General features: G+C 36.8%; 1 protein-coding gene across 1 annotated transcript; it reads left to right on the top strand.

Annotated features, from left to right (window-relative positions):
• Positions 1-4003: 4003 nt before the first annotated feature.
• On the top strand, positions 4004-16671 carry LOC131658544 (uncharacterized). Its single transcript, XM_058927826.1, has 5 exons — positions 4004-4400; positions 13998-14732; positions 14835-15053; positions 15153-16010; positions 16094-16671. The coding sequence occupies exons 1-5, from the start codon at positions 4004-4006 to the stop codon at positions 16669-16671; spliced, it is 2787 nt and encodes a 928-aa protein (XP_058783809.1).
• Positions 16672-19991: the final 3320 nt, after the last annotated feature.

Genomic DNA, 19991 nt, shown 5'->3' with positions numbered 1-19991 from the left:
ATCTATTGTTATTTCGTGTGTGTTTCGCTTAGGTGTTTGTTATAAAAACTGGATGTTAGTTTCCTTTGCTTTTAATCATGTGTGTGATTTCGTTTTCTGTAATAATTAGTGCATGAATACTGGCTATGTGCTTCTGTTATGTTCATTTTGATTTAAGAATTATCTATGGTTTGTGTGTCTTATAATATTCAAATGATTCAAATTCAACTACATATTATATATACTATTATTAATTATTTTGATTCTTTTTAACATATATCGATCATTCCATTTTAACTGTACCTCTTATAACGGGGCGTTGCTTTTTTATTATTTTGACAATATAAACTTTACAATATCGATCCGAAGTTGACCGTGATATACTAATGAATATTCTACTGCATGTAGTTACAATAATGATGTCGCGAAGAACAGTTTGTTTGGATTTGCAAAACCTAAGCATTCTGTCATTACATTGTAAACTGAAACATTGATTGTGCCTCACAAAGAAACACCAAAACTTTTAACATTTGACTATGTTAACTATCAATAAATAATTTTATGACTGATCTTAGTATAATGTTGATACAATATTATGGGACAGATTTCATTTTAACTAACAGCATATCAGAGCGGATTAATAGAATATAATAGGAGAACTTCAAAAATTTGTCCCGAAAACGATTATACATTAGATCTTTAAATAGACACAATATTACTGTGTTCCCATTTTGGATAAGGTGCTTACAAAATAACATGCAGCAGAATATATAAAACACAATGTACCAAAATAACATTCCCAACATATAATATAACCATTAAAATTCAGCTATAGTACAAGGTTAGCTGATAGCAGCAGTTTCTTCATTGTCTTTCAACCTTCACATAGATATACGGAGAGAATCGCAGCATACTCCACGCTATTGTATCCCCATTACGCAGGTTAAGAGATTTAGCAAATTCGTACCATCGCAGGGCTATGTACTTTTCATATGGCTGGGGTATTCCCTTTCTGTTAGCTTTGTGAACCTGACAAGTAACAATGTTCTTCGTCCTCACATCCAACAGGTTAATTTCATCTTGAAAGCGACGGAGGCATCTTTTGGCGATTTCCTTAGGGAAATGCTACATACAGAAAATAAAGAAACTATTAACATTATACACTATTTGCATTTTCAATAACATGATGATCATATTCAAATATCTCCTTACCATTACATTCTGCTGTGTAGATTTAGCATTTGTAACATGAGTGTTCCAGAAAAAATTTTGAGCACCTGTAGAACTGTCTACAGTAATGTTTGTACCGACCTTTGCTTTTTTCACCACTTTACCCCTTCGTTTCTTACCCTCTTTTGATCCACTTGCTTCACCAACTTCTGAAACTTTGATTTCATTTGTGTCAATGTCTGTTGATTCCTCTTTTACCTTTATAGGTCCTGCTTTTTTCACCACTTTACCCCTTCGTTTCTTCCGCGTTTTCTTTCCACCTTAGGATCGTACCCTGTTTCCTTTACCAATTCTTCTATGATTTCCATTGCCTGATCATTGCTGTTCCAACATCAAATATGGATTAAAAACGAACCGCATATGAAGCATCCTTTACTAAGAAATAGTTATATACCGAGCAACCACGGGCTATACACAAACTGGATAAAACAAAAACTAACTATATAATCCAACAATAAAAAACCACAATAGTCATTCAGTCGCATTTGATATCTTGACAAATATCACACATAATACAACATTAAACTATATTGATACTACACCCATCACTAAATGTTGTTAACTGTTATTACCACACTACCATATTTTGTATATCAATATACCCTATTTTGTACGGCAAAGCAAAGGTGAAATAAAATTAACTGCTCATACCTGAAATCATTTTCATCATCAGAGGGAATCCGCACAGAAGGACCACCGTGTGAAGATGCCATTGTCAAAAACCCTAACCGACAAGCAGGTGCAATGCTAAACTTCTATTCAGTGCAAGAGGAACAAGTACTTGGTACATGCAGAAAGTGGGTTAACTATTCAGTTTCTATTTACTTATAATATTAGTTTTTACTTAAAGTCTTTTTAAAATAGTAACACATCCATCAAATAAAATATTATAAATAACCTGTATAGATTAAATTAAATACATTTAACACACACAATAGTTATAAGCGAGGGATAATTGGTAATTTAAATCTATAACAATCATTCTATTCATATTCAGTTCCAACTTCATATATATTCAACTATGAAAGAAAAATTAAAATCAACATTGCATTCATGACATTTTAACCCACCAATGCCCTTTCAATTAGAAACTGTAAACTTTTAGTATTCAAAGACATGAAGTAGCATGCTATACATCTCATATTGTGTGCATAAATCTATACAAATCAATCTTATTTGTATTATTCATCATACTTTTGTGTTTGTGATGGTAACAGATGTTGTTAAAAACCCTGATCCTCAAACATCCATTGCAAGAAAGAGGAGAAAACTTATGCTCAAAGCGAAGAGGGATTATCGAAACCGTGTCAGATCAAACAACCTCACTTCCCATTTAAATCATAATTTTACATCGTCTGCAACATATGAAACCACTATTGAAACGGCTATGGCTAGAAAGAGAAGGAAGATAATCTTAGATAACAGAAAAAGATTGAGAAATTTCTTCAATACTGAAGTTAGTAGGGTTCAAAATACAAACAACATTGTTAGTCAAAGTCATAACATGGATCATGCATCTACCTCAAATCATAATAAGTCAGTTGGGTCTCATTATCAGGACAATGATGACTCCAACTCTGACAATAATTTAAATTCTTCTAATAGTTCCGACTCTGACGAGGATTCAGTGCCGGCACAATTACAGGAGGCCCATCTTCAAGGTATATCCATATCATACACTGATAACCAAATGATGTACACTTCCTCTGTTAATAGACATATTCAGTATTGTGCTTTCTTCTTTCAGAATATTACGATATTGGCGACCAAAATTATGAATGCGCACACTGCCAAGCATGTATGTGGTAACAAGAAAAAGTGAATAGACACAAAATTACAGCAACTCCTCGCTTTCATCGTTGCTGCCGTGGAGGAAAAATTGTTCTCCCGTTCCTTGAACAACCTCCACAAGTGTTGCAAGATCTTCTATTTAATAAAACATATTCGGATAGTAAAAACTACCAGGCTAACATACGAACATACAACACAATGTTCTCCTTCACCTCCCCTGGAATGAAGTTCGACACAACATACTCTAAAAGAGGAGGACCCCCTACTTTGAGACTGCAGGGTCAGACCTGTCATCGAATTGGTACACTACTGCCAGAAACCGGGAAAGCTCCGCAATATGCTCAATTATACATCTATGACACGGACAATGAAGTTGAACACAGAATAAAATGTTTCAAGTAAGCTTGCTCAGACATAATTACACAATTTGGTTATAAAAATATTTTGTTAAACTATTTATTCATGACTGCGAAAAATACACAGGGACAACAAAGGCATCGAGCGCCCCGTTGTCAATAAGCTCAAGATGATGTTAGATGAGCACAATGTTCATGCCAAAGCTTTTAGAATGGCAAGGGATGTTTTAAGGACAAATTCTTTCACAGATTTAAAACTCAGGCTTATTTCTGATAGATCCGAAGATGGTCGTGTTTACAACAAACCTACTGTCTCAGAAGTGGCTGCACTCATTGTGGGAGACATTGATTCTGCTGATAAAAGGGACATCTTAATTCAGCGCCGCAATGGTGGTTTGCAACGAATAGATGAGTTTCACCCAGAATATTTGGCTTATCAGTACCCTCTTATATTTCCTTATGGGGAAGATGGTTACAGGAAAAATATAAAGCACAAATATCGCCATGAAACTAAGGTCACTAAGAAAAACCGTCAAAGCATTAAGGATTGATTTTCTTACCAGTTACAACAACGTCACAAAGAGGCAAAAACACTACTTTACTCAAGACGCCTATTTCAACAATTCTTAGTCGACAGCTATGCTATGATGGAATCCGAACGACTGAATTGGTTGAGGGATAATCAATCGAAGTTAAGAGTGGGCAAATATAATAATTTGACCACTCAAACTGATGGCGATAGAAGAAATGAACACCAAAAGCGAGGAAAACGAGTTGTTTTGCCATCAACATTTGTTGGTAGCAAGAGATATATGGATCAACTATATTTTGACGGTATGGCGATTTCAAGTCGATTGGGATTCCCTGATTTATTTGTTACATTTACCTGCAACCCAAATTGGCCTGAAATTAAAAGAGCATTGTCAGGAACAGGCCTACAACCCCATGATAGGCCAGATATCATTTCAAAAGTTTTCAAAATAAAGTTTGATACACTCATGGATTATATTACAAAACACCATGTCGTTGGAAAAGTGATTGCATGTAAGTTGTTTCATTTAAGTATACTACTTTTCAATCTTGTGTCTGTGTAGTACCAAAATATTACATCAAACTAACTTTCAATTTATTAGATATGTACACCATTAAATTCCAAAAGTGGGGATTGCCACATGCTCACATCTTGATATTCCTACACCCTCAGAGCAAATTGTTAGAACAAGATTTGTTCTGATCAATTATCTTAGTTTTGATGATAACAATAATATGAATTTTGCTTAAGATAATATGGTACTCTAATCCAATGCAGTTTCCTTTTCAGGAAATATATAAAGAGTATGCATAATTCAGCGCTCAGAAGCTTTGTCTCAAAGGGTTCAGCATGCAACATCAGAACATGGTCTGGCAAGACATCAGAAGATGGTCGAAGCAGAATCAGAACATGGGTCTATGGAAGCATCAGAAGAACATGAGATCAGAAGCACTGAAGTTCTGATGGTATCACGCTCAGAAGCACTTCAAGGTCAGAAGATCAGAAGATGCTTTGCACCAAGCTGTTTGACTCTGATGATATTCAAACGTTGTATTTACAAACATCAGATCAGAAGGAAGTACAAGTGGCAAGCTACGCTGACTGACAAAAGGAACGTTAAAAGCTATTATAGGCTACGTCAGTAGACACAGCGTGAACAAGGCTCGAGGTAGTTGACAAAAGCGTATAACATTAAATGCGATGCTGTACGGAACACGCAAAGCATTAAATGCACTCAACGGTCATCTTCTCCAACGCCTATAAATATGAAGTTCTGATGAGAAGCAAGGTTAACGATTCTGCACAAAACAACTCATATTAACTTGCTGAAACTCTGTTCTACTCAAAACTCAGAATCTTCATCTTCATCAAAGCTCACTACATTGCTGTTGTAATATATTAGTGAGATTAATCTTAAACGTTAAGAGAAATATCACAGTTTGTGATTATAGCTTTTAAGAAGCAATTGTAATACTCTTAGAATTGATTACATTAAGTTGTAAGGAACTAGAGTGATCGTGTGGATCAGAATACTCTAGGAAGTCTTAGAGGTTATCTAAGCAGGTTGTAACTAGAGTGATCGTGTGGATCAGAATACTCTAGAAAAGTCTTAGAGGGTATCTAAGCAGTTGTTCCTGGAGTGATCAGTGTGTGATCAGAAGACTCTGGAAGACTTAGTTGCTGACTAAGTGGAGAACCATTGTAATCCGTGCGATTAGTGGATTAAATCCTCAGTTGAGGTAAATCATCTCTGCGGGGGTGGACTGGAGTAGTTTAGTTAACAACGAACCAGGATAAAAATAACTGTGCAATTTATTTTTATCTGTCAAGTTTTTAAAGCTACACTTATTCAAACCCCCCCTTTCTAAGTGTTTTTCTATCCTTCAATTGGCATCAGAGCGCCGGTTCTAAGGTGCAAGCACTTAACCGTGTTTAGAAAAGATTCAGGAAGAGAAAAACGCTTCAGTAAAAGATGGCTGATGAAACTGGAAAGTCTACACCTGCATCTACATCTGGCTCTGCTGAGCAACACAACGGTAACAATGGTTATACTAGACCGCCGGTATTTGATGGTGAAAACTTTGAATACTGGAAAGATAAACTGGAAAGTTACTTTCTTGGTCTAGATGGTGATCTATGGGATCTTCTGATGGATGGTTACAAACATCCAGTAAATGCCAGTGGCGTAAAGCTGACAAGGCAAGAAATGAATGATGATCAGAAGAAGCTTTTCAGGAATCATCATAAATGCAGAACTGTTTTGCTGAATGCTATCTCTCATGCTGAGTATGAGAAGATATCTAACAGGGAAACGGCCTATGACATAAATGAGTCCTTGAAAATGACTCATGAAGGAAATGCTCAAGTCAAGGAGACTAAAGCTCTCGCTTTAATCCAGAAGTATGAAGCCTTCAAGATGAAGGATGATGAAGACATTGAAAAGATGTTTTCAAGATTTCAAACTCTTACTGCTGGATTGAGAGTTCTTGACAAGGGATACACCAAGGCTGATCACGTAAAGAAGATCATCAGAAGCTTACCCAGAAGATGGGGTCCTATGGTAACTGCATTCAAGATTGCAAAGAATCTGAATGAAGTTTCTCTGGAAGAGCTTATCAGTGCCCTGAGGAGTCATGAAATAGAGCTGGACGCAAATGAGCCTCAAAAGAAAGGTAAGTCTATTGCATTAAAATCCAATATCAAGAAATGCACTAACGCTTTTCAGGCTAGAGAAGAAGATTCTGAAGAATCAGAATCTGAAGAAGAAGATGAACTGTCCTTGATCTCCAGAAGGCTAAATCAACTCTGGAAGAACAAGCAAAGGAAGTTCAGAGGCGTCAGAAGTTCAAAGAAATTTGAACGTGGAGAATCTTCTGATGACAGAAGATTTGACAAGAAGAAGGTCATGTGCTATGAATGCAATGAGCCTGGACACTTCAAGAATGAATGTCCAAAGCTTCAGAAGGAAAATCCCAAGAAGAAGTTTCATAAGAAGAAAGGTCTTATGGCAACCTGGGATGAGTCAGAAGATGATTCAGACTCTGAAGATGAGCAGGCTAACTGTGCGCTGATGGCGACAGAAGATGACGGATCAGAATCTACATCAGAATCAGATTCTGAAGAGGTATTTTCTGAACTTACTAGAGATGAGTTAGTTTCCGGTCTAACAGAACTTCTGGAATTCAAGTCTCAGATTAGTCTCAAATACAAAAAGCTGAAAAAGCTATTTGAATTTGAAACAAAGAAGCTTGAGTTGGAAAATTCTGAATTAAAAGAAAAACTTTTAAAATTATCCAATAATGTTGGATCTCCTTCTGATTCAGAAAAATCCACTCCTAGTCTAAACCATATTCTGAAAGAATATGATTTAAGTTTCAGGAAGTTCTTATCTAGAAGTATTGGCAGAAGTCAGCTAGCTTCTATGATATATGCTGTGTCTGGAAACAAAAGAGTCGGCATTGGTTTTGAGGGTAAAACCCCATACAAACTTGAACCTGTTGATGAAATGAAATTCACATACAAGCCATTGTATGATCAGTTCAAGTATGGTCACTCCCATGATATTAGGCACACTTCACATGCTCAAAGTTTTCACATAACACACACCAAAAAGCATGTGACACAACCTAGGACATATCATGAAACTCGCATTAAAAATTATCATGCTGTTCCTCCTATTGCTTACAATGTTAAACCCAAGTTCAATCAGAACTTGAGAAAATCTAACAAGAAAGGACCCAAGAAAATGTGGGTACCTAAGGATAAGATTATTCCTATTGCAGATATCCTTGGCTGCAAAAAGGACAAAGCACAACATGTCGTGGTACCTGGACTCTGGATGCTCACGACACATGACAGGAAGAAGGTCTATGTTCCAAGACCTGGTGCTTAAGTCTGGAGGAGAAGTCAAGTTTGGAGGAGATCAGAAGGGCAAGATAATTGGCTCTGGAACCATAAAGTCTGGTAACTCTCCTTCCATTTCTAATGTACTCCTTGTAGAAGGATTAACACATAACCTCTTATCTATCAGTCAAATTGAGTGACTATGGTTATGATATAATCTTTAATCAAGAGTCTTGCAAGGCTGTAAATCAGAAGGATGGCTCAATCCTATTTACAGGCAAGAGGAAGAACAACATTTATAAGACAGATCTGCAAGATCTTATGAGTCAGAAGGTGACTTGTCTTATGTCTGTTTCTGAAGAGCAGTGGGTCTGGCACAGAAGATTAGGTCATGCTAGTTTGAGAAAGATTTCTCAGATTAACAAACTGAATCTTGTCAGAGGACTCCCTAATCTGAAATTCAAATCAGATGCTCTTTGTGAAGCATGTCAGAAGGGCAAGTTCTCCAAACCTGCATTCAAGTCCAAGAATGTTGTTTCTACCTCAAGGCCATTAGAACTCTTGCACATTGATCTGTTTGGCCCAGTCAAAACAGCATCTGTCAGAGGGAAGAAATATGGATTAGTCATCGTAGATGATTATAGCCGCTGGACGTGGGTAAAATTCTTGAAACACAAGGATGAGTCTCATTCAGTGTTCTTTGATTTTTGCATTCAGATTCAATCTGAAAAAGAGTGTAAAATCATAAAGGTCAGAAGTGATCATGGTGGTGAATTTGAGAACAGATCCTTTGAAGAATTCTTCAAAGAAAATGGTATTGCCCATGATTTCTCTTGTCCTAGAACTCCACAGCAAAATGGAGTTGTAGAACGAAAGAATAGGACTCTGCAAGAAATGGCCAGAACCATGATCAATGAAACCAATATGGCTAAGCATTTCTGGGCAGAAGCAATAAACACTGCGTGCTATATTCAGAATAGAATCTCTATCAGACCTATTCTAAATAAGACTCCTTATGAATTGTGGAAGAATAAAAAGCCCAACATTTCATATTTCCATCCTTTTGGATGTGTATGCTTTATTCTGAACACTAAAGATCATCTTGGTAAGTTTGATTCCAAAGCACAAAAATGTTTCCTTCTTGGATATTCTGAACGCTCAAAAGGCTACAGAGTATACAATACTGAAACATTGATTGTGGAAGAATCAATCAATATCAGGTTTGATGATAAGCTTGGTTCTGAAAAACCAAAGCAGTTTGATAATTTTGCAGATTGTGATATTGATATATCAGAAGTTGTTGAGCCAAGAAGCAACGCATCAGAAGCAGAGCTTCTCAGAAGCAAAGAATCTGAAGATCAAGTATCAGCTTCTCTGGAGAATCTAAGCATTTCTGAAGAACCATCTGTCAGAAGATCATCCAGACTCATCTCTGATCATTCAGAAGATGTCATTCTTGGAAAGAAGGATGATCCAATCAGAACAAGAGCATTCCTTAAGAACAATGCAGACTGTCAATTAGGTCTTGTATCTTTGATCGAGCCAACTTCTGTTGATCATGCTCTAGAAGATCCAGACTGGATAATTGCTATGCAAGAAGAACTGAATCAGTTTACAAGGAATGATGTTTGGGATCTTGTTCCTAGACCAGATGGATTCAATATAATCGGTACAAAATGGGTCTTCGGAAACAAGCCCAGAATGAGAAGATGAGAAGTTCTTATGTATGGGTATCTTCTGAAATGAAATTTTTTAAGAAGTTCTGATTGAAATCAATTAGAATTGTGATTCAGTTATTACTAACGTTTCATTGTCTAAGCTGATTCAGAATCTCTTTAAAAGCAAAACATCTGTAACTGGCTATCCAGATGGTAAACACATGTTCACTATTCCTGGACAAGCGTGCGTGCAGTTGAGGGGACGTCTACTTAGGTAACTGTGCAAATCACGTCTTTTGTCATTATTATCTCTCCTCACGTCACGTAACATTAAATGCTTTTCATCATTTACTCTCTTTTTCAGTTTTCTTTTTATATTCTTCAAACGTTTCTTTTCCCTCTTATATTTCTCTCACTTTGCATTCAGTTTCTTTTTCGTTCTCTCTCTTTGCATTCATATCATAAACCCTAGCAGTTTCCAATATCTGCAACTTCATCATGAATCCATCGTCAAGCTCTGGGAATCAAGATAATGATCGGAAACAAAAGAGAAAGGCAACTGCTGAACCTGAAACCAAACCAAAAAGAGTAAGGATCACCTATGATCCTCTCAAAGTGAACCCGTCTGAAGCTATGATGTCTGGAAATTACTCTAGACGTGTGTATCAACCTCTTGAAGGTACCCCTCAATCACCTCCCTCTTCACAGACCTCCACCACCTCTTCCTCCTCATTCATCCTCTCGGAACCACCTTCTTCACCATCTGATATCTCCTCTCCTTCAACCCATCCATCAGATATTTCTTCATCTCTCTCACACCCTTTTCCCACCAGAACACCTAATCCCTATAGTGTTGTTCTTCCCGACTCCAGGTTCACTGTCAACCCTCCAACCCCTACCACTCAATCATATCTGGAGCTTTTACATTCTGATGTAAATGGCTGGTTGGAGATTCTGGGTGCTGCTCACCTTAACCATCTGGATGAGTATGCTACAAGCAACCTTTGGAATACCTTTCGTCAGGATTTTCTGGTTAGGGCTACAGACACTCAGAGAAGGATCATGTCTGAAGCTCCTGGTATTCGTGGTCTTCGGTTGGAAGCTGGTGAAAGCAGCTATCACCATCTCATCAGGAACAGAAGTGTTCTTGAGAAGAAGATCCCTGCAGATGAGTTGGAAGAAGAAAATCTCTGCAGAGACATCGTCGTATGGAAACCATGGTTTCCTGACTGGAGATTTTCAGTGGTTGTTTAACTGGTTCAGAATGAACCCTTCTGAAAAAGCACCTCACATGGTCTTTCCAGTAGTGGTTTATCCTGCTGAAGTTGCTGGTCCTACTCCTCCAACAAACCTAGCAGCTATTCTTCAAGCTTTGGAAGATGGAACTTCTGAGCTGCCTGAACCAGAATATGCTAAGGCTACTTCTGAGTCAGACTCAGATGAGGAAATGGAAGATGCACAAGCTGAAGATCTCCCAGAAGATCACTCTGCTGAGATTGCTGTCCCTTTTGGCAGAAATTCAGGTGCCTCTTCTTCTGGTGAAACCTCAGCTCTGATGGAGACCTTGGAAGCTCTTCATCAGAATCAAGCTATGCTGGCTTCTCGTTTGGACGCGCAAGAAGTAGCCAATGCTGAGTTTCGCTCTTTCATGGCAAGGCAAGCTACAAGCACTGACGGGATTCATGATGTTCTGGCGCGGATTTTGCGTAGGCTAGGATCTTAGTCCTTTGGTCTGTGTAGTTTTCTTTCCTTGTTGCATCTGTTTTCCTGCATTTCTTTTTTTTGTAATCCTTCTTGTTGGAATCAATGAAAAGTTTCCTTGGTTTTACATTCCAGTGAGTTTATTTGTCGCTTTATTCATCTGAATCTTTTGAAATATTCTTTTTGATGTTATGACAAAAAGGGGGAGAAGATAAATGATAAATGATTTGATTAATCTATCAGTTGCTGGGTAAAGCTCCCACACATTTTCTAACAAGAACTGCAAGTTCTATATGGTTTAAGTGTTTTGCAGGTATAAAGAAATGAAGAGAATCTTCAAAGCAAACACAAGAAGCAAAACCATAAGAAGTGTTATTCTGTAAAAAGAATAAGCTCATGGAAACTGAAGCAAGCTGAGTGCTATCAAGCTTCAGAAATCAGAAGCAAGAAAGAAGAATGAATCAGAAGCACTGATAATAGAATTTGATCCATATTTGTCTATTTGCTCTGACAAAATTCTATTTGCTCTGATACATTATCTTAGCCTATATGGCTCTGATACATATCATGTGTTCGAATATACATTTTATGTTCTGACTCGTTCATGCTGACTTTTGTCGTTTAGTTTTTGTTCTGTAACATTTCAGGATGTAGAGATGCTCTGATGATGCTCTGGTACATTCAACAATGTTCTGATACAAATCTAGCATGAAGTGATGTTGGTAGATATTCAAAGCTCTGAAGCTATCCGAGGGAAGCAGAAATCAGAAGCTGTGAATGTTCTAAAGATCCAGAAAACTCAAGTTCTGAAGCTGTCCTAAATGGAAGCAGAAATCAGAAGCTGTGAATGTTCTGAAGATCAAAGAAATTCAAGTTCTGAAGTTGTCCTAAATGGAAGCAGAAATCAGAAGCTGTGAATGTTCTGAAGATCAAAGAAATTCAAGTTCTGAAGCTGTCCTAGATGGAAGCAGGAATCATAAGCTGTGAGTGTTCTAGAGATCTAAAGAAATTCTAGTTCTGAAGCTGTCCAATGGAAGCAGAAGTCAGAAGCTATGAATTCTCTGAAAACAGAAGCTTATGTGATCGTCTCTACCGAAATAATCAGGGAAGTCTTTTATTAAAGTTCTTCGAGTATTTATTTCAGGGGGAGATTATTTATCTCAGGGGGAGATTGTTAATCTCAGGGGGAGACATATTCATATGCTTATGCTATAGCTGTGTAATTTGTCATTTGCCGTCTGCTCTTTCTGATCGCAAATTCATATCATTTATATATGTTTTTGTCATCATCAAAAAGGGGGAGATTGTTAGAACAAGATTTGTTCTGATCAATTATCTTAGTTTTGATGATAACAATAATATGAATTTTGCTTAAGATAATATGGTACTCTAATCCAATGCAATTTCCTTTTCAGGAAATATATAAAGAGTATGCATAATTCAGCGCTCAGAAGCTTTGTCTCAAAGGGTTCAGCATGCAACATCAGAACATGGTCTGGCAAGACATCAGAAGATGGTCGAAGCAGAATCAGAACATGGGTCTATGGAAGCATCAGAAGAACATGAGATCAGAAGCACTGAAGTTCTGATGGTATCACGCTCAAAAGCACTTCAAGGTCAGAAGATCAGAAGATGCTTTGCACCAAGCTGTTTGACTCTGATGATATTCAAACGTTGTATTTACAAACATCAGATCAGAAGGAAGTACAAGTGGCAAGCTACGCTGACTGACAAAAGGAACGTTAAAAGCTATTATAGGCTACGTCAGTAGACACAGCGTGAACAAGGCTCGAGGTAGTTGACAAAAGCGTATAACATTAAATGCGATGCTGTACGGAACACGCAAAGCATTAAATGCACTCAACGGTCATCTTCTCCAACGCCTATAAATATGAAGTTCTGATGAGAAGCAAGGTTAACGATTCTGCACAAAACAACTCATATTAACTTGCTGAAACTCTGTTCTACTCAAAACTCAGAATCTTCATCTTCATCAAAGCTCACTACATTGCTGTTGTAATATATTAGTGAGATTAATCTTAAACGTTAAGAGAAATATCACAGTTTGTGATTATAGCTTTTAAGAAGCAATTGTAATACTCTTAGAATTGATTACATTAAGTTGTAAGGAACTAGAGTGATCGTGTGGATCAGAATACTCTAGGAAGTCTTAGAGGTTATCTAAGCAGGTTGTAACTAGAGTGATCGTGTGGATCAGAATACTCTAGAAAAGTCTTAGAGGGTATCTAAGCAGTTGTTCCTGGAGTGATCAGTGTGTGATCAGAAGACTCTGGAAGACTTAGTTGCTGACTAAGTGGAGAACTATTGTAATCCGTGCGATTAGTGGATTAAATCCTCAGTTGAGGTAAATCATCTCTGCGGGGGTGGACTGGAGTAGTTTAGTTAACAACGAACCAGGATAAAAATAACTGTGCAATTTATTTTTATCTGTCAAGTTTTTAAAGCTACACTTATTCAAACCCCCCCTTTCTAAGTGTTTTTCTATCCTTCACAAATACCCAACACCATCTGACATAGACAACATCATTTCTGCTGAAATTCCCGACCCGACTGTTCATCCCAATTTATAGAAATTGGTTAAGGCACATATGATGCATGGACCCTGTGGCCTCGCGCGCATGAACTCACAATGTATGAAGAATGGACGATGTTCTAAATACTATCCCAAAAAGTTTATTAAACACACTATTGTTGATGCAGAGGGATATCCACTGTATAGGAGAAGATCAAAAACCTTCACTATTGAAAAAAATGGTATCACCTTGGACAACAGACATGTGGTTCCATATAACACCAGATTTCTTATGAAATACCAGGCACATATAAACATGGAATGGTGTAATCAGAGTACTTCCATAAAATTTCTTTTCAAATATATCAATAAAGGCTATGACAGAATAACAGCAGCAGTTTCAACAAATAGCAATCAACCTGTTGATGAAATCCAACAATATCTCGATTGCAGGTATGTCTCTCCTAGTGAAGCATGCTGGCGCATTTACTCTTACAATATTCATGGCAGAAAACCAGCTGTGGAACGTATGTTCTATCATTTGGTTGGGGAGAAACCTATCTACTATACAGATTATGCACGCATGGAAAATGTGCTGGAAACTGCAAGTGTGACTGAATCAATGTTTACTGCATGGCTGGTGGCAAATGCTAAATATGAAGAGGCACGAACATTAACTTATGGTCAATTTGTCTCAAAGTTTGTTTATCACAAAAAACAGAGAGAATGGAAACCGCGGAAAAAAGGCTTCACCATTGGACGTCTCATATGGGTTCCGCCAACAGCTGGTGAACTGTTTTACCTACGCATGATGTTGACGGTGGCAAAAGGACCAACAACTTATGAGGAAATCAGGACCGTGGATAACATCCAGTTTGATACATTCAGAGATGCATGCTTTGCAATGGGATTTCTTGAAGACGACAAAGAATACATAGCTGCTATAAAGGAGGCAAGTCATTGGGGGACTGGTCATTTTCTTCGAAAACTGTTTGTTATCATGCTTTTGTCTGGTGCTGTTAATCGCCCTGCATATGTTTGGGAACAAACTTGGCTCCTATTATCTGATGGTGTCTTACATACACAAAGAGCGTTGGCTGCAAATCCAGGTTTGTTAGACATAATAAAATAGCAAATAAAACAATTTCTTAATAACAACCTACAGATGACTTACCAACAATATTATAACTCAATTTCTTATATCAATGCAGAATTGGTCCTCACACAAGAAGAGTTACAAAATTTGACTTTAATAGAAATTGAGAAACTGCTACAAGCAAATAGAAGGACACTAAAGGATTTTAGTCCTATTCCATATCCGAATGCTTATGTTCTTGAACAGTTGGGAAACAAGCTCATATATGATGAGCGTAATTATGATACAGTGTCAATGAACTCGGAATTTGAAAATCTGTTTGTTGCTCTTATAGGTTACTATTGCATCAATTAAATTCATTTTATTTTACACTTTAAAATTCTATGAATCAATTATTTTAACACTATTCTACCCTCAATATTATATTCCTTAGATGAGCAAAGAGGTATTTATGAAAAAATTATGCACGCTGTGGAGTCTCAGAAACCCGCCGTTTTCTTCCTTCATGGTTATGGTGGTACCGGAAAGACATATATGTGGAGAACACTCGCAGCAGCTTTAAGATCCAAACACGATATATGTTTAACTGTTGCAACTAGCGGTATAGCATCATTGTTACTTCCAGGAGGTAGAACTGCACATTCAAAGTTCAGGATACCAGTACCAACTATGGACAATTCTACTTGCAAGGTTGAATTCAACGATGATGTTGCAGACATGTTACGACAGACAAAGCTTATAATATGGGATGAGGCACCAATGGCGCATAAATATGCAATAGAATCGCTTGACAGAACTTTGAAAGATGTTATGAGTGCAAACAAAAATTCTACTGATGTATTTGGTGGAAAGGTTGTTGTTTTCGGTGGCGATTTCAGACAGATTTTACCTGTCGTCCCCAGAGGCAGTCGTTCCAATATTGTACACTATGCCATAAATGCATCTTACATATGGCATTCAGTTGAGGTATTAACATTGACAAGAAACATGCGGCTACAAACAGGATCAACACAGACTGATAAAAATGAGATAGCACAGTTTTTAGATTGGCTTTTAAGAATAGGAGAGGGCCGAATATCTGAGCCTAATGACGGCACCTCCGAAATCGAGATACCACCTGATATCTTGATAACAGAATTCGATGATCCAATTGTGGCCATTGTCAATACCACATACCCTGATTTCCTAAATAATTTCCAATGTGTTGATTACCTTAAAAGTCGAGCGATACTGGCCTCTACACTGGAGATTGTTGATCAGATCAATGACCATATACTTAACTTAATGCCAGGTTAAGCAACAAAAATATATAATTTAATGGATTATATTAATCGATCTTATGCTTTTACTAATTCTGTTCAGTCAACACTGCAGGAGAGATTCGTGACTACTACAGCGCAAATTCAGTTGACAAGTCTGAGATTCATGACCCAACAGTAGTTGATATCCTCACGCCAGAATTTTTAAGTTCCCTCCGAACATCAGGTTTGCCAAACCATCACTTAAAACTAAAGGTTGGGACACCTATAATGCTCATGAGAAATATAGATCAATCTGAAGGTTTGTGTAACGGCACAAGGCTGTGTATAACAAAGATGGCAGCCCATGTACTCGAGGCTTCAATAATGGGCGGTAAAGGTTTGGGAACTTTGGTTTACATATCTCGAATGGACATGTCACCATCCCAATCACCATGGCCATTCAAACTGAATAGGAGACAGTTCCCTATTATAGTTTCCTATTCTATGACAATCAACAAATCACAGGGACAGTCATTGGATAATGTTGGTTTGTACTTACCAAGAGATGTATTCACACATGGCCAGGTTTATGTCGCATTGTCAAGAGTAACAACAAAAAAGGGAATCAAAATACTGATACATGATGAAGAAAAGAAATTTAGGGGGAAAACTACAAATGTTGTGTATAAAGAGGTTTTTAACAATGTCTGAGTTTTAAACATTAATCTCGGTAATTCTGTAACAGCAGTAATATATATTACTAACAGCATATTAGTAATGCAAGTAACAGCAGTAATATATATTACTAACAGCATATTAGTAGAAAGAGGTTATTAACAATGTCTGAGTTATGTTGTAATGATTTACGGTTCCTTTCTCATTAATATTATTAAGTCGAATGTATGTATAACATAACATCTAAATACCAAAATCTTATATATTAATATAAAGATGGAGCTAAGTCCACCAGGGAATTACAAAATATCGATAGAAATATTAATAGATAGATACTTATAATAAACTTTTACATCATTTTTCAATTTTTCAACATTGTTACAAGTATCTCCTTGCTGACGGGATCCTTAATGCTGAAACCCATAGAGTCTCCATCAAGCAGACACCTTTCCTTGGCAAATTTGTACCAACCACGCCCTAATAACATCTGACCCTTTTCGGTATGATGAACTTCACATTCATACCTGACTTCTCTTTCCCTGTCGACCAAATCTACAAACCTTACACCATTGAGCCAGCGAGTTGCCACAATATGGTCAGGAATTTCCTACAATATTAATATAAAACAACATTAGATTATCCCATTAAAGGTCCTAAGACAATAAGATTAAAACAAATAATAACTTACAAGAAGACATGACTGAGCCATCTTTCCATTGGCCACATCTTTCTTCCAGATACAATATGGTAACTTAGCAGGCTGCTCTGCATGGCAACTAACATCCTCACCATCCGGTTCATGGCATCTGAAACATAATACAAACAAACAACATGCCCATAAATAAATGTGTTATCAAACCTTCTAAATTAAAGAAAAAAAACGTAAACTCAACATAAGCTAATTCAAACATACACAGAGTTATCAGAAGTGACAACTTTCCCCACAACCATTTGGTTCACCAAGTTTTCTTCAGCTGCATGCAACCATATACAACTTTTAAATTCAAAATGTAACAGAACAACCATTCAAATGATATGTTTACCTTTACCTCTCATTGCTTGATCAACTCTTCCTTCCATCTTTTCAGAAGTTCGCAGCTTACACTATTGGTTACAGAGTAATGATGACTGCTTCAGTTTTTAGTGCTTTCAAACTTCCTACACCTTACTTATATAACACTCTAAATGGACTCTTCACATACCTGCAACTTTTCCACCGTCCAATAGAATTCAATGCAATTGTTCAATTAGTCTTCTTTGCATTTACATCACTTCAAAACAGTTTTCATTTTATTTATATTCCTCACGAAACACATTTACTTCCCATAACCCAATTGATCTTTCACATCCCAATATAATATAACACATTACAACTATTTTATAACCATTTAATATTACTATACTACTGTTTAACATATACTATTAAATTGAATTTTCAACTATTCATAAGTCCATTGTTGTATGTTCACCATTTAGATTTAATAGCCTACCATTTACAGGACCCGTTTCACTACTTATACCAACAATAATGAAATTAGGAACCCTATTGTAATCAATTTTGATAGAAATCATGTTCACTACTTATAATAAGCAATACTTAATATAAAAACAGATTGGTAATCAATTTTGCATATAAAACCATGGCAGATTTGGCACATTCGATGAAACTTAAAACCAAAATTGATAATATTTAATTAAAAACCATACATAGTACCATAATTGTTAATCTTTGTTCACATCCACCATTACAATAAAAAAACAAAACGATAATTCGCATACAAACCAAACTGACAACAACCTGTCCTATACATCCACCACAAACATTGCCTAACCAACAACTCTATTAACGATCACCACTGCGCTCCACTGTTACCATAATATCTAACACTGGCGGGTAATAAATCACAAAGTGCACTTTATCTCCTTCTTTCAATTCAGCTGCCCTTACATAGTCAAACCATTCTCCATACAAATATGTTTCCTTTTTGTTTGGCCTCTTCTTCACATTGCACTCATATGGGTACCCGTTGTCCACATCATAGAGGGTAATCTCTGACATTCCAACAAGACCACATTTGTCTACTATTTCTGCAGGAATATGTTGCACTCATGGACAAATAATATCAGTTACATAACATCTGTGTATAACACTATTGTGCCAACAACTATAGACTTTAAACACTGCTTACCATAACATTTGAGCAAAACTTCTTTACATCAAGAACTTCACGAGTCCAGTACGCTTCTTCCAGCTCCTCCTGTATAGGACTCATTTCCCTGAAATTAACACCACATTTACACCAAAATGCCAACACAACGACATCAGTATACCTATAACTATAATATATTCCCTATCACTTATAAAAAAACTTTACCTGTCACTATCAGAAGAGATCATTATGTATTCATTCAAATCAGCAGTATCTGATAATCCCACAGAAGTTCCTATCCCATCTCCATCATTCCTTCAACACAATAAGATACAAACTATTCATTAAACTAAGTTGTAACAAATTCTTTGGGAAACACATTCAATTTTGTGGAGGTTAGGTTCTATTTACATACAACAAACGTGCAATATCCATTTATTTATATAACACACACCACACTTAGAATCAACATAACAGATTATAATATTAAAAAAATTAACATGCAAAACAAATAAAATTATAAGATTACCCTTTATTTTCGACAACACTGGCAGCATCTACAGATTCATTATTTTGACCGACCTTAGAAACTTTACCAGCATCTTCGACACGATTCAATCTTTCATGCTGTTTCTTCCATTCCTCCATAACATCCTCATTCTCATGTGACCCACTCAGTATCCTCTCAATTGTAAGCCGCTTCCATGGTGTTTGCAACTCCAACCAATCGGGTGAACTGGAATCAAAACAACATTGCGACCTCTAAATGGATGAATATCTTATAATAAACTCTGCAAACAACATAAACAGAAACACATGCACATACCTCATTCGGAGAGGATACCTTCTTGGCTGTGACATGTTGTTCTTCAAACTTATCACCGAACCCTGCGTCTCTTACAACAACAATGCCCAACACAGACTTAAGAAGACACAACCTTTGATTGCCAACACGTTGAAGAGTTATGAAGTCCAATGTTTCTTTAATTTTAAATGCCAACGTTATGTAACAATAACAATAATAGGATTCTTTTGTGGGCCTATTAATCCTATTAGGTCTAACAATAAAATTAGGTAATCTCCACCAAGGCTAACTATCTAAGGCCCAATAAAGTTTAATGTCCTATTAACTTACCTATATTAACCAACTATAAGGCCCGACATATATTTTTAACCTATTTCAATTATTTTACCTTATTATATGAA

The sequence above is a fragment of the Vicia villosa genome, linkage group LG3 (assembly GCF_029867415.1).
Source record: "Vicia villosa cultivar HV-30 ecotype Madison, WI linkage group LG3, Vvil1.0, whole genome shotgun sequence".
NCBI classification, from domain to species: Eukaryota; Viridiplantae; Streptophyta; class Magnoliopsida; order Fabales; family Fabaceae; genus Vicia; species Vicia villosa.
This window is presented reverse-complemented; position numbering and strand designations above follow the sequence as displayed.

Coding starts and splice junctions, on each gene's coding strand:
- LOC131658544 (XM_058927826.1), top strand. CDS start 4,004: ATGGAATCCGAACGACTGAATTGGTTGAGGGATAATCAATCGAAGTTA. Junction 4,401..13,997: donor CGTTGGAAAAGTGATTGCAT/GTAAGTTGTTTC, acceptor ATATCAATAAAG/GCTATGACAGAATAACAGCA. Junction 14,733..14,834: donor AGCGTTGGCTGCAAATCCAG/GTTTGTTAGACA, acceptor ATATCAATGCAG/AATTGGTCCTCACACAAGAA.